The 15,132-nt window shown below is 51.0% G+C and overlaps 2 protein-coding genes across 2 annotated transcripts; both read right to left on the reverse strand.

Moving 5' to 3' along the window:
* Window positions 1–2,456: 2,456 nt before the first annotated feature.
* Window positions 2,457–8,296, reverse strand: C22H11orf52 (chromosome 22 C11orf52 homolog). The gene is made up of 4 exons (XM_086476959.1): window positions 8,265–8,296; window positions 3,851–3,891; window positions 3,030–3,076; window positions 2,457–2,693 (listed from the first exon to the last, which is right to left on the reverse strand). Exons 1-4 carry the CDS (start codon window positions 8,294–8,296, stop codon window positions 2,457–2,459), a joined length of 357 nt encoding a protein of 118 aa, XP_086333085.1.
* A 4,655-nt stretch (window positions 8,297–12,951) lies between these two features.
* HSPB2 (heat shock protein family B (small) member 2) lies at window positions 12,952–14,395 on the reverse strand. The gene is made up of 2 exons (XM_009947988.2): window positions 14,302–14,395; window positions 12,952–13,403 (listed from the first exon to the last, which is right to left on the reverse strand). Exons 1-2 carry the CDS (start codon window positions 14,393–14,395, stop codon window positions 12,952–12,954), a joined length of 546 nt encoding a protein of 181 aa, XP_009946290.1.
* Between the last annotated feature and the right edge of the window lie 737 nt (window positions 14,396–15,132).

The raw sequence follows: 15,132 nt of genomic DNA on the forward strand, positions 1-15,132 counted from the left end.
AGATACGCTGTACTCCCAGAAACAACACCAAGTACTAGCTACATATTGAAGCTGGAACTCCTTAGGGAATAGGAGATAAACCACCATTCCAGGCTTTGAGGCACTCATTGGAAGACAGCTTCCACTGCAGCTCCCATTCGTTCAGAATACAAAGGGCTGATCCACAGATCAACAGGACTAAGCGATTAAGTGAAACCAAGTTCCTTTGAGCCAAACCCAGTCCTACTTATGTCCACAGCAAAACTGGTTTAACTTGATGGATGTGCAAATTTACACCACTCTGGGCCCAGGAGCTTGACCTTAGTGTCTGTGTAGCTTGCTGTCCCTGGCCCCAGCATTCCTGCTGGGTGAGGAAAAACTTCAGTACCACATGGTGTGCATGCCACTGCACTAATGGGCTGTTTCACTTAAATTGTTTTTTAAAATGACCTGTTGGAGCCTGCACCTTCTAGAAAACCTCCCATCTCCTGAACAATAGCCCAGATTTAATAATGTCTCTAAAAAATCCAGTTTCTTCCTATGATGCGGAGGGCTTGACTAGAACTGAAGGCAGTGTCCCTTTCTAGTTCTTGTACCAGCAATTCAGTGCAAGGAGATACATAACTGCTGCCCAGCATGAACCAGATCTGACAGCCCGTCTGACAGCTGGGCTAGCAGAACTGAGTGCTAGAGTGTCCCATGACTCCCTAACACACTCTTGTAAGTAAATCCTGTGCCCAAACCAAAGGACAGGTTTTCATGGTGGGCATGGAGTACAGAAAGGAACTTGGAGCAGCAGAAAGAGGAATCCTTGGCACTTAGAAGAACCAGCCCTTCCAGTAACATAATCCTGTACCCATTATAAACGAAGAGCCTTCTGCTGCAGAACTTACAATAGCCCCACTGAGGTCAGATGGATAGCATAGGCAAAAAAACCCTTTTCAGGTAGAAAAATATACTGTATCCATTATAAAAAAGGGGCCTTCTCCTGCAAACATTACTCCAGCCTTACAACAGCCCTGCTGAGGTCTACTGGATAGCATGGGCAAAAAGGTAGAAAAATTGTAGGATTGGTCCTCAAAACACTTCCATCTTAGCAAACACTGCCCATACCAGCTTTATTTTTTGTAATGAGCAGGAACTCCTTCGTGCTTTTTACATTTAGCTGAGCCATAACATGCAAAATTATGTAGGTTTATAAAATGTACCAGGATGTCCATTTTTAAACACTGGCAATAAAGAGGTTGTCCCATGATCTGCATTTATCTATGCAGGGCATTATTTAGGAACAGAATGTGCCAAGCATTGATTTAGTGCCTGAAGATACTGCTTGGGAGCCCTGTTCAACTGCCAATGCTGCAACTCCCAAATTCAGTCCAGTGGCAGAAGCCTTTTGGACGATTGCTATACTGTATTATTAACACTATTTTAAATCCTTAAACAAATCCTCAAAGGCGTATCTGGGAGGGTTAGCAGAAAACACCACATGGTGCATGCTCTATGTTACTGGGTTTTATAACTAAGGCTGACAGAAATAAAAAAATGAAGAAAAGTCCAAAGCCCTCTCTTAAGCTGACCGGCATTCATTCCCAGTACCTCAGGTACGCAGACAGCTGCCGTATCTAAGGACTGGGTAACTGCCCTAAATATAGGCAGTGGCTTTTAAATGGCTGCCTTGCAGTTAAATTGAGGATTTTCCTTATTTTATTTCCAGTCAGAGCTGAGAGCTCAGTACTCACTTCTGTGCATGTTGGCATAAGCATGTATATCTGTACAGACCTTCAGTAAAAGAAATTGTTCTGTACCCTGCAGTTAATTCTGCATTTCTGGCCTTGGTTTTAGTGTGCTGTGCATGTTATAGAACACAGCTTTTTGAGAAAAGGGGATGCACATAGTGCATGACTGCAGTTACACTGGCAGGTGTTGGAGGAAGATATTGCAGTAGATACTGTTAAAGGTTTCGTGCCATTTCTTCATAGTATCCACATCCACATGTCATTCTGCACATTGCAGAATTTTCTTAACACTGACACAAAATCCTGTGGCAACATCTCCCTTGTCTAAGTATTGAATCCTGTATGCCATGTTCCCAAATCCATCTGCAGAGCAGCACTCAGCTGGTCCTGTGCCACAGCAGGACCTTTCTCACTGCAGCTCTGAGCTGTGGTTTTAGCCTTCATCAGCCAAGGAGCAGCTCTGTCTTCTCACAGTGCTGAGAGGAGATGCGTTGCCAGCTTCAGAGGCAACTCTTCCAAGCAGAAGAGGTGGTTTTTGTCAGCAGAATCAGATAGGAAACAACTCATCATGTGAGATTAAATATGCCTGTGTCCTCCAAAGAGAAATCCAAGTAGAAGACACAGCCTCTCTGCAGTTTCTCAAGGAGACTTGCTGTGTCCATGAGGTTAGCTTGCGTTTACAGCATCTCTAAATCTGTGAAATCCTTTTGCTGCTAAAGGAGGAGGGGGCCATCACGCCTTTTATACCAGAGTCCCATTCTTACTGTCATATTTCAGTCTGGGCCGGGGGAAGTTGAGGGTGGCATACTCTGTGGCATTCTGCATTTGTAAGTTCTTCACCTCTGCTGCAGAGCGCTCCCGGACCTTGGTGAACACTTGGATGTCTGCGTAATGGATGCTGTCATCCTGCTTCACACTCTTGGGTTTACTCACGGTGGCGTAGACAGGAAACTCTGGGACGTCTTCATACGTTGGAGCCTTTGGGGAGAAAGAGCTTTGGAAGGTCAGCTCCCTGGGCTGCTGATACACATGCCTTCCCCAGACCAGGCAGAGACACCCTGCACACTGCCCCCAGCACCACCCAGCCCTCCGACACCTCAGGCTCAGAGAGAGATTTCATCCTACTGCTTCCACTGCACTTTAGGGGAAAAAAAATTGGGCCCGCATCACTGTGCAGCAAGGCACAGTGTTCCCACAACCATTAAAGCCTAATAAGCTGCCCCACATCCTCCCAACCCATTTAGCCTAGGAAGTGGTGGTCAGCTCTGTCTTCTCAATATACAGTTAGGAAAACAACTCTGGGAAGCTGTTTACCTTCCTGCCAGGCTGATGCTGTTGGCTCTCATGTCTCACATTAGTTCCTGAAAAAGAAACACCAACAGATCAGGTTAACACAACTGTTTATTGTTCCACCTTTGAATGCAGACATGCAGAGTCATTGGCCCTCCCCACAAATCAAATTTCTACCTCATCTGACACCCTCAACCCTGATGCTGTCTCTGAGGCTCGCCTCCAAGAAGAAAGCCTGGGCTTGTTTCTTTGGAAAAAATAAGGTTTCCTAGGATGACAACGTGCTGTGGACCGCAATGTCCTTGGCAGAGCCTAGGAGGACGCAGCACAGAAAGCTTCCTTGTCAGGCCCTTGGAGAAGTCAGATCCAGCTTTAACTTTGTTATTTCCTTTGCTGGCTGGCAAACATATTTTGCCTAGCATGGTTCAAAGCTCACAGGACACAACTAGGCAACTTAGGGAATGCACTTTATTTTGAGGGATTGACGTCACATGGATATTTGCAGCTCTTACAGAAGTTTGATGCAGCTTCTGCTACACTGCCAGTTGGGAGTACTCGCATGTGTTTTACATGAGACTCTGGTATTTTAAAGATACTGCTGAGGTCCCTTCCCTCCCCCTTGCCAAGCCCCACGGCACATCACACCCCTTGCTTTAAGCTTTAAAGAAATCTTGCCTCTTGCTTCTAACAAACTTCTCTTGAGGAAGGTTAGGTACAAAAGAGCATGGGAGGGGACCTCAGCCTCAGGGACCCAACTCACAGTCAGCACTGACTAATGTCAGCTAACCAGGGGCTCAGTCACTCCACCTCTTCTCGTCCTCTAAAGCATTTTCACAAATTCTTACCTTGCTTTTCTTTCTTTCTTTTAAAAGGCGAAGGACAATTCCTGAAATCAGAGAGAGATGTCAGCCCTGAGAGACCCCAGCCTCTGCTCTCATAACATGCAAACCCAAATGCACCACCCCAGGGTACTACATCTGTGAGTAATGAGAAAGGCCCACTAAGTCTCTCAGAGAAGAACTATTGAGCCAAACCAGAACCTGAGTGACTCTTGCAGGGAGAAAATCCAAAGCGGAGATGTGGGGATATGTTTCCTTCTTCTGTGACACACCTACCATACCCCACAGATACCGTCAAGTCTCTTCGCTTTTCAGCCCTGCCTGGCTGTCCAATATGTATATGCACCAGAGTGAATGAGAACAGATTTCACTGTAGTTTTGCAACTACATTTCCACAGCTGTATGATCAAAGATGCAGGGTACAAAGCATGATCTCAACTGGCACGAAACCCTTCTCTTAGGGCCAGATGCTCTGATAGCCCCATACCCTGCGCTTTGGCCCCCTTGCCCAAGGAGCAGCTGTGCGCAAACCTTGTGCTAATTTAATGTTTCAGACAGCTTTCCTGTTCTCAGTTTTCCACTTAAAACACAACCAAACCAAACAAGCTATGCACTTAATATAAGGCAAGCCAAACCCTCATCTCAGCTGTACCTGTGTGACCAGAAATAGACAAGCCAAATACAGCTATGTCCCGGCCGCAGAATGAAAAGGAGGCAAATTCATTCCAGCTGTAACAACAGAGCCAGGAGCTGAGCTCCTGCAGGCTGGTGCTGGCAGGGGAGCGCAGGCTGTCTGGCAGAGCAGAGATGTGTCACATTCTGGGCCAGATGCATGAAAGAAATGTTATCGTTGCATTATGCTCGGAGGGCTGGAGGACAAGCAGGTGCCAGCCCTTGCATGGCTCCTCCAGCGTACACATGTCCATCTGGTGCTGGCTGCCGACCAACACAGCGTACAGCTGAGGGTCTCGCATGGGTCTGTGTCTCTGCTGCAGCACAAGCAGCAGCTGAAAGCGGGCAGCCAGCGCTTTTAATGGGGCTACAGAGTTACCAGATGGTTCCCAAGAAACATTCTATGTCCCACAGCATGTGCATTTGCCAGACAGTCCTGCCACAGGCGGGAACAATGCAGTGCCTGGGGCACAGCTCTGGCTTCGACAGCTTTTAGAAGCAGTTTCAGTGGGAGGGTGAGCAGGACAGCATGTGCAGATGCCTTTGGCACTCTTAATGGCAAAACAAAAAAAAGCATGAATGCGGGCAAAGAATTTGGAGACCTTCAAAATGGTCAGTAATGATTAACCAGACTTGCTGGACCTGGGAAGTCAAAGGCAGCTTTGGGGAAGGCAGGGTGGCCACGCGTCTGTGCAAAAGCATCCAACACTGCTTCTTGTGTCTCTGCTGTGTGCTGCCCCACAGAGGCACCAATGGCCCTCCAGTCCTTGACAGACAAAATCTGGGGGGCTGCCCCCTGGAGTTAGGGGCCTAGCTCAAGGCAGTACTGCTTTGTCTTGCGGTGGTTCTCACTTGGCTCCTGCAGCTTCCTCCTCCACTGTCTCTATGAACTTGTGGGGTCTCTAGAGCCCTCTTTGCCAAGGCTTGGGTGCTAGAGCACTTTGCTTCTTTACAACATTCAGGACTGTTGTGCAATGTAATTAAAATAGCACCATTTGAAGCAAAATCGGCAGGGTCCCTGTCTTTCCAGGGAGGTGGGTTGCAGTATCAGCTTTCCAAGCTGCTCTTGCTTGTTTTGGTTGCTCTACAGAGAGCATTAGCAGCCAGTGTGTAGGCTGGAGCTATTCTGAGGCTGTCTGCAGGCTAATCACAGCCAGGCATCTCCCAGCCTCAGATCTGCGGTAATTAGAATGGATGTGGCAAGGGAAAAAAAGAGCAGGGCAAACCTCTCCCCTCTTCTCAAAACCAGGTCAAACATGTTGTAACTAACTCACAGCCTGCTACAAGCACATTGTATTCTACATGACAGCACACATGTCCCTGTTGCTATATTGCTGCTTCTCTTTACCCAACGGCAATGCCAACCTGATTTCTGCCCTACACAAACCTGCTTCACAGTGGGTCCCAAATTTTGGCATCTTTTGCTGTCCATGCATGCCAGAGGCCCTGAGTGCCAAACCAAGTGGTGTGAATACCTGGGGCCTACACTCCACAGGGCCATACTTGCAGAGGTACCCAAACCTGAGGACACTCTTCCCTTCATCAGTAACTTTCTTCTGTAAATAAATTTGCTGTAATAGATTTTCTTTAAAGACTTCAGGAGTCTCCTCAGTCCTTTGCTCTTTGCCCTATGTCCCTTAGGGCCCATGCTTCAGTAGTGATCATGACAAGGATCTTCTGTCCAGGAGACGGTGGGTGTCTACCTCCCCTGAGCCCTTTTGTAAGTCTCAGGTTTATTTAGGAAGCCCAGATCTTCGTTGACACAGCTGTGGTGCTGAGAAAACATACACAAATAAAAGCAGTATAGGTGTTTGGAAACACCTGAACTAAAATTAAATACCCTTTTTTTCCCCTCTGTCACCAAGACAAAGTTATGAATCATGCAAACTTCTAAAGCGGGGCTTCAGTGCACCAGTCTGCTCTTGATTGTTGTCCTCTGTAGGTGTCTCCTAAGCCCACGTTACCAACAGCACATTTGAATAGCCTGCACAGCACAGGGACAGCCTGGGAGCCTCTGAGGCTCTTCTTCACCCATGTGTTTCCATTCCCAGGGAATGATGCTCCTGAGGAGAGAGTTCTGCTTTCTCCTCACTACACAGCCTATAAGGCAGATGTTAGCACTTGAGTCCCACAGGAGTTCTGGGGTCAAAAGGGTCTTTAGCCAGAACTTTGCCCTCTGCTGCAGAAATCTTCCAGAAGATAATAGCGACACTACCAGAAATACCATCCCAGCTTGTTACTTTCCATGCAGCCTCTGGGAAAAAATCAAGTGGGGCACAGGAGTCCTGGTCCAGTAGCCTTGGGGCAGCAGAATTTTATATTGCCCCAGAGGAGCCAGCCTGCTACCAAGCTGCTCCCCAAATGGAGCAGAAAGCTTCTTTTCTGCCTGACTCCGCACGGATGAGTGACCTTCAGATTATGGTTTATACTTCCTTTTGAAGGCAGAAGTGTTTGTGCATGGCCTGGCACTGCCTGGACACGAAAGTGCCACCACAGCATGTGCTGTAATGGTGGTGTTTGTACTCTAGCTTTGCCAGTCTGTGCTGTGGCACGGCTCTCGCCACCATACTGCATCAGTGGAGTCCCTGACAACTGCAGCTCTGCTCAAGGAAACCAGCCTGTGCCCCAGGCACTCCCTGATCAGGCCCCTGTCCGCTGCAGTAATGAAGCTGACGCCCTGGGTGCCTCATTTACCCTCTGCCACAGGGTAGAGGAAGTATAAAATGGGGCTTTTGGTGGGGGACATGTCAAGAACCAGCCTTCCACCTCCCACCTACAGCTCCTATTCCTAAATCCCAAACTCTTCTGCCCTCAAGCTCAGGGCTCAGGTTGGAAGGACCTCGGTGTCCTGAACCTCCTCCTCTGCTTCGGCCACTAGATGATGCTGTGCATCTTGTAATTATTAAAAAGCACTGGCGAATTTCTAATACTTTTAACAAATGCAGTGTTGGAGAGAATGTCCTAGGAGCTTCATCTGATATTCATGGCTCTCCCCCTTGTACCACACTCAGAGCTGAAAATATTTCCTCTTGGCACCGAATGATGCTCCACTGTGCCCTTTTTCTGTAAGCAGGAGGCCCAGGGCACAACATGAGCCAGAAGGGATTAAGCTGTGATCCTCCCTCCCAGCGAGAAAGAGCAACATCATCTGAAAAACGTGGCCAGGATTTCCCAAGCGCAAATAAAGCCCAGACAGACGCGGGCAGGGAGAGGGGCTGGAGGAGCTCAGAGGAGGATGGAGTAGCTGACCCTTAGTGCCAGCACTGCCCCAGGGACCCCTCCCTGCAGTATGCCAAGGGGACACCTTACGGTGTCTCCCTGGCCGGAGACCACTGGGGCAAGGAGAGGGGTTTCGACTAGACCCTTCCTAGAACTGAGCTATTCTCAGCCGCTGGCACGGCTGCGGGAACGCAAGCTGCCAGTCCCAGGAGGTGCCACAGCCCGCCTGGGCTGAGAGACGTGAGCAACAAAAGCCCCTTCGCCTCGCCCCCCCACCCCGGCCCTGCCTTCGGCAGGCAGGGGCTGCCCCAGCCTCCCGCCCCCGCCCCGGCACCTGCACAGCAGCGGCCCGGTGGCTCGCTCGCCCTCCGTCCCTGTGCGAGCCGGCAAGGTGCAGGGCTGAGCGCCAGGCGGGAGCCCCGGCAAACCCAGCACAGGGAAGCAACGCTTCCCAAGCCCACCCAAGCTCCCGTCCCGGCCGCCCGCAGCTTTGTCCGCCATCCCCCTACCTGGCACATGCCGTACTCACCACGGTCGCCCGCAGCTGCAGAGATTGCCCATGTCGCTCCTTCCTCCATGAAGCAGCAGCGTTTTCAGGACAGGGAGAGCTTGTATTTCCTGGTTCCTGCTCGGCCCCTGGCTATTCCAAGGGAGTGTCTGGCAGTGTCGGGTTTCTCTCCGTCGCTGCAGCGACGCTCCGCTGGGCCCGTGCGTGCCATCTACCGGAGGGCTCGCCCTGGGCTCCCCCTGCCCCCGGGGCCTGCGCTCACCTCTTGCTACCCAGGGAGGAGAGGGCAAGGTAGCAGCATGCCTCCAGGCCTCAGCCCTGGGGCTAAAATTCTGCTTTATGATTAGTATAGTGGACGTCCCTCCACTACCCCTCTCTCCCGCCAGTGCCATCCTGCTGATGCCAGCAGTGATGTGAAAGGGGATGGAGGAGGGACTTCAAATGTTCCTGAACAAAAGGAGAAACATCAGGGTGGGAGCTCTCAGTGCTGTTCCTGCTGTTCGTCATTGCATCTCAATCGTGATGTCAGAAAAATGTGTGGCACGGGCTGGTGTCATCTGGGAAAGAGAGTGCATCTTCTTGGGAGGGAGGTGGTGCCCCAGCAAAGCTGAGAGCAGGCTTGGAGGTCTACTCTCAGCTGAGCTCTAGTGCTGCTGCTTCTGCTGCAGGTAGAAAGGCGTATGCAACCTCAGGAACATTACCTGGAATCCATTTTTTTAAAAGCTACCTAGATGAAGGTGTATAGATTTGTGATTTTGAGATTGGCAGAGTCCCATGAGGGACTTCGCATCATTAAGGACCTGCAATACAGCTTTTAGGCTCACCCCTCAGCATGTCAAACAGGAATGTTAATGTGTGTTTTACCTCTCTACCCCTGTTGAGAGCCCTTCAGACTGTGGCTGGTCATTCCTGGACTGAACAACGGGTAGCTGATCTCCAGGAGGTCTAACAGAGCTGATACTCAATACTGAAAGACACCATGTTAATGTAGTCCTCGAGCAGAAACTGTGCTCCACAGCTTTGATTTGGCAGTCAGCCTCAGTTTTGTGCAGGCCGGAATACCTCATGGGATGTGCTGACAAGTGGGTAAGTTTTAATTCACCCTTCTAGTGGGGTATCTATCTCAGGAACAGGCCCTAGTCCCCTACTCCAGCTTTACCCATGCTCTCAGCCAGGCTCACAGCATCATTTATCATCTGCCCCAGGACAGAGCAAAGCTTGTACCTGTCCAGAAGTGGCAGGAGGAGAACGGGTTCTGCTTTAGAAGGACCATGGGGCACAGCTGCTCTCTTAGCTGAATCCTGGATGAGCTCCACCGTGACCTGCAAAGCCTGAGTCTTGCTCTGAAACTGCTGCTCAGCATGTGGCTGGAGAAATTGCACAGCTCAGCCTGCACCACAGCACCTCAGGGAGAATTTAGGATTGGATTTATGCAGGCAGATGGGATTCAGTCCCGGTCCCAATAGGACCATGTTCTCAGGGTCCTGCAAAGACCAGGTAGTCTCAGGAGCCTGTTCCTGCTTGGGAAGTTGCAGACTGTGTGTCTCTGGGTTTGCCACAGACACTGTTGATTTAGTGAGCTAGTGTCTGTTTTGATTTCTGGGATAACTTGGGCTTTGTCGCTTTGTGGAGAAGAAAAAAAAAGCCTGGGAGCCTGTTCCCATCAGCCCCTTTCACAAATATTGGAGCTGCTGGTTTGAGCTCCACCAGAGAAACAGAAAGGCATCAAAAACATTGGCAGGGCTGGAGAGCATTTGGCTGCCACTCTGCATTCCCTCCTCAGTCTATGTCTACAGGGATGAAAGAAAGCATGGCTTCCAGCACTCCTGCTCAGCAAACCGATCAGGCTATTTTGTGCAAAGTCTGCCAGGGTGCAGAGGAACAGCCCAGTGGCTGATACCAGGCAGTGCCAGCCCCACTCACTGCGTCACTGCTCGGGTCAGCTGTCTTCACGCACTCAGGGACATTGTCTGGGTAACCAGCTGTACAACTGGCACAGTAGGACGAGCCTGCAAGTGCCCAGCAATAGAGAATGAACTTGTCAGAGAGCAAAGACAGGGCTAATAAAAGCCAGAGGGGGAACAGAACTGTGTAATGACTACTAATGCTGTGTGTTTCTATTGCAAGAGTATCAGGGTACCTCAGACACCGAGGGACTGGGACTATGTCGTGGTAGGTGTGGTACAGGCACACAACAAGCTCGCATTGTCTATAAAAAATGCAGAAGAGAGAGCTCTGAACTGTTTTGGGCACTTTTGTCTTAGAATCCACTCCCTGTGCAGCCCCAGCCCTGGCCACATGCTGTTTTCAGCCCCCAGTAGTTCAGCAACCCACAGCCCTTGTGTTGCCGAGTCAGAGCAGGGCCAGATGGCATTTCATGCTCTAGCATGTGCCACGTCTGCAATGTGTGTGAACGTGCAATCCTTCTGTCAGTCACCCTTTGCCCAGCTTTCAGGTTATATGTTGGCTATCCTCCCTATCCCAAATCCTGTGAAGACGTTTATCCTAGTAACAGGAGGCCTTCAGTGAGCGAGGGGACCATTGATCTTTCTTACCAGCACAGAAGATGCCAGATCAGAGACAGAGACACTGCTCTGAAGGGGTTGTAAGTTTGAGGAATCCTTTTATGGCAGGGAACTAAGGAAATTATAGCCATTCCTGAACCCGGACACAGGTCTCTGCCCTCACCACATGGATATGGACTCAGGAATTCAGCCCTCCTGGGACTTGGGACTTGTGTGGGTGCTGCTGTGAGCGGGATGTGGTATGTATCTGGTGCAGTGCACGAGGCTGGTGCGGTGTGCACTGAGGAGCAGAGAGAGGCTTGTACACAGCGGAGCAGTTAAGGACTGAGATGTTCCTGCCCTTACAAGAAGCTGCTTCAGGTGTTTGGAAGTCACTAGCCCAGGATTATCTCTGGAATTATTATTATTAATGACTTAGACAAAGCCTGTTGTAAAGGTGATTTTTATTTTGACAATATCTGAAATACTGGCAGCGGCTTATCTGGTCCTGCTTCACAAATAAGGACATCCCTCAGCAGTACAGACCGTGAGTGTGGGTATCTGATCTGCCCCAGGGAGGGATGGAGGCTTAGCCACCCTCCTGCTTGCTCTCATGAGGCTGGCAGGCAGGGCTGCTCTTAATTTGACTCTGATCCTCATTGTTGGCAGGGGCCCTGAGCAGTAGAAAATAGCTGCACAGTGGTTCACTCTGGTCTGGATCCCACTTTGCCTGGAGAGGGTGAAAGAGCAGCCTTATACCAGTGTTTCAGCAACTGAGGAGGTATGCTGCATGGGATAGACTCCTGAGCAGGGCTCTTCTGGCTCTATGTATTCATGGAGGCAGAGTGCAGAAGCCTGCGGGTCACATCCCAGCAGGGAGAGGGAGAAGCTCTGTCCACAGGGACCTTGGAACCTCCTCTTTCCTCTGTGGGAAGGCTGCACTGAGGCATGCCAGGGACCCCCATATTTGGCCAGTGACACAGCATTTTGGCTGCTTTAATTGGCTCTGACAAGACAAGGATTGCAACTGGCACCTGCTGAGCCCTCGGGGCCAGCCAAGGCAGCAGCTGCCACTGACAGCAGCACACGCGATCCCTGGCCCAACATCATAAGGCTATTGGAGACATTTCTCATGTAGCCAGTAGCATCACTGTGTCTGCTAAAGGGGCCAAATTCATCACCTCTCTCTACAGAGAGTGCTAAGATGCTAGCAAAGCACTTGGGATCTGAGCAGAGCCTTTCCCTTCAGCATTTTGGGGTTCACTCCCCTCACAAGGGCTGAAAAGGTCTGTGTGTGAACAAGCCTTATGTCCCATAAACTAGAGGGCTGAAGCAAGCAGAGACCATGGCTTGGCATTTGTTTACTTGGGCTAACTCCAGCTGTAGGTCTGGAAATGCACAGTGAGCCTCCAAGAGCTCATCACTCTACTTTTTTCCCTTGCGGCTACTGCCCACTGAGGGCTCCCTACAACAGCAAGCAATTCCAGCTGCACCTGAGCCAGGAGGGCAAATCACAGAGGTGCCCCTGGCTGCCCCATGGGCAGAGTCCCTCCAAGTCCCCACTGATGCTATTTCCACAGATGATCTCAGTGTGAACTCTCTGCTGCTCCGCTCCCTGCATCTGGAGCAGCTAAGGCACTGTCCATCCTTCCTGCTGCAGAGTAGCTTGGCCAGAAGCAACATGAATCCAAGGCAAACAAGAGAAGATCAGAGGCAGATTTATTCCTCTTTCCTCCTGAGAGCTGCAGGCACTTTTACAGACCAACAAGCACCTTCCATCTCCACAAAGGTCAGCCACTAGCTCAGAAGCGAGGCACTGGGATCACCTCTTCCCTCTTCCCAGTACCATTCTGGGCTAGAGCACAGCATCTGTTTAACAGTCCACTGTGACACAGCCTCATGGTTTAGGGTAAGAGTGACCCTTGCCGTTTGGGGTGAGAGAAGAGCACCCTGCACGGTGCTCAAAGAGCACTTACCTAGGAGAAAACTTGCACTACGGTCTCTGACACTAACACTTTAGTCCCCGTCTTTTTTCAGTTTCAAGTCCCTTTTTCCAACCATCAGCCTTAAAAAGCAGAAGTCTGGCATATATACGGCTGCCTAACAGCCCTTCACACTGATGGTGAGAAATAGGGGTCTGCCACCATTGGATTCCCCATCCCTGTCCCCCCCGCCTTTCCCATGCAAGCCCAGATCTGGGACCTCTAGGACTCTTCCTTCCCTTTTCCTTCCTCAGACTGTTCTTCTTTCCCTGCTGGCTGCTCCTGTTGAGTTATCTTCACCTCGTTGACTCTGGCCTTCACCTCCTTCCCTGTCCGGGGAGCCACAATGCTTAAGATGCCATCGTGGGACAACGTGGCTCTCACCAGCAAGGGGTCGACATCCAGAGGGAGGATGTAGGTCCTGGTGAACTCTCGGGAGATGAAGCCATGGCGGTCAGCTTTCTGTGGGTGCTGCCCCATCACCTCCAGCAGGTTGTCTACAGTGCGGACAGTGAGCTCATCCGGCAGGAAGTGACAGACATCCAGGAACACCTCGAATTTGTGCTCATTGAGGGTGATCTCAGAGGTGCCACGATCCAGCTGCTTATTGATCCGAGGCCTGATGTAGTAGCCATGGTACAGGGCAGGGGCTAAAATCTCACACGGGGACACACCTGAAAATGAGACTCAGTGAGGAGTGTGAGGTTTACAGGGGAAGGAGTTGGAAAAGGGTGGTTGCCAGCAGATAGGGGAGGGTGACAGTAGGAGGCTGGGACCTGGCGAATGCCTCGGTTTTGCCACCACGTCAGCACAATATGGATGGAGTCTTTTGCGGTTCCTACCTTTGAGTCTCTAAAACACACACAGAGCCAGCTGCCTGCCAGCCACTGTCTCCTACCACATAGCCAGCAGCTGCCAGCAAGCCAAGGGCTGGCATCCAGCTTTCGCATGTCTGATGGGTGCACAGGGAGGGACTAGTAGGTGCACTGGGCGCTCTGCAGTGCAAAGCCCACAGCCAGGGATGGGCATGGAAAATGCTGATAGAGAAGAAACTGCCCTGAAGAACTAAAGGCCTTTTGTGTGCCATTGTCCAGGGGGCTTTCCTTGGAGCTTTTTGCCTTTTCACGCTGTTGTGCTGGTGCTGAATGGTTCTGCTGCTGCCCACATTCCTTCCCCTCCGCCAGCTACTGCCCGGCTTTGTGCTGAACACCCCAGCTCAGCTTTTCTCCACAGCCCCCGGCTGCAAAAACTCCCCCCACCCAGAGCATTTTGCTCCATGTTTGCACAGCATATGCATGAATGCCAGACCATCAGGGGCATGAGGGATGGACAGGAGAGACAGAGGTAGGCATGGATGGAGGAAGTGGACCTGAAGAGAGAGACCCTGGCTATTCCCTGGGTATTCCCCACCCCGCCCCCCCGCCCCGATTTGACCTGGGTTCTTATACTCAGAATTCCTTGGCTCCAGCTTCCCTTGCCTGCTCTGGAACTCAGTCTCCCCAGGGGGACTCCAAAAGCCCTCCTGCCCCAGAAGAGAAAAATGTGCCGGGGCAATCCCATCTCCTTTCTTACCTTCTCCAAAGTTCTGGTCATAGATCTTGCTAGGGTTGGCAAACTCGTACTCCGAACTCATGGGGTAGGCATGGGGGACAGTCCGTGCAGCCATGGCGTGTCTGGGAAAGGGACCTTCTAAGCACTCACTGCCTCTGAGAGTGAAGGCTGCAGATTGCAAGGTTTTAATTGGGCGAATTCCACAGGGAGGAGTGTGTGATAAAAAGATGGACCAAAATAGCCACAAACACAGGCCCCAGGATGCCTCGCCAGGGTGACGAGGGAAGCTTCTCACTGCATTCCAGCAGGGAGTGAAGGCACTGCCTGCAGTCAGGGACGCGTCAGAAAAGTCCCGCACCTTCTCCCAGCCTCTAAGATCTCCTCCTCAAGCAGGGGTGCAGGAGGCAAACAGGCAGCCAAGTACAGCAGGAGGGCACAGAGGCCAGCTGAGGGAGGCTGAAGGAGGAGAAAGCAGGACAGATTTCAGGCTCAGCTGCCTGCGGTGCTCCCAAAGGCAAGGGCCAGCAAGAAGGCTCATTGTAAGCAGGTTGAAGGAGTCCCTGACATTGGTCCCTGAAGCACTCCATGGGGACGGGGCAGTAGCTAATGCCGGCTGGTGCTTGATCAGGTTGTGCAAAGTTACGTGAAGTCGCTATCATGCCTGTTGCCCCACTGTGAGCTTAGGGCCCAAATCAGTCCCTCATGTACCCTACACAAAGGAGCTTGATTTTCCCAGAAGCTGAGCGGACGGCTCAAGCCTTTTATTCCTGTGAGTGGTAAAGCACTGCAGGTAGTTAAGCAGGGCTAGGCAGGATCCAGATACCACTACTGACACCTCCACATCCTGAACTG

The sequence above is a fragment of the Leptosomus discolor genome, chromosome 22, assembly GCF_034619465.1.
Source record: "Leptosomus discolor isolate bLepDis1 chromosome 22, bLepDis1.hap2, whole genome shotgun sequence".
Classification (NCBI taxonomy): Eukaryota; Metazoa; Chordata; class Aves; order Leptosomiformes; family Leptosomidae; genus Leptosomus; species Leptosomus discolor.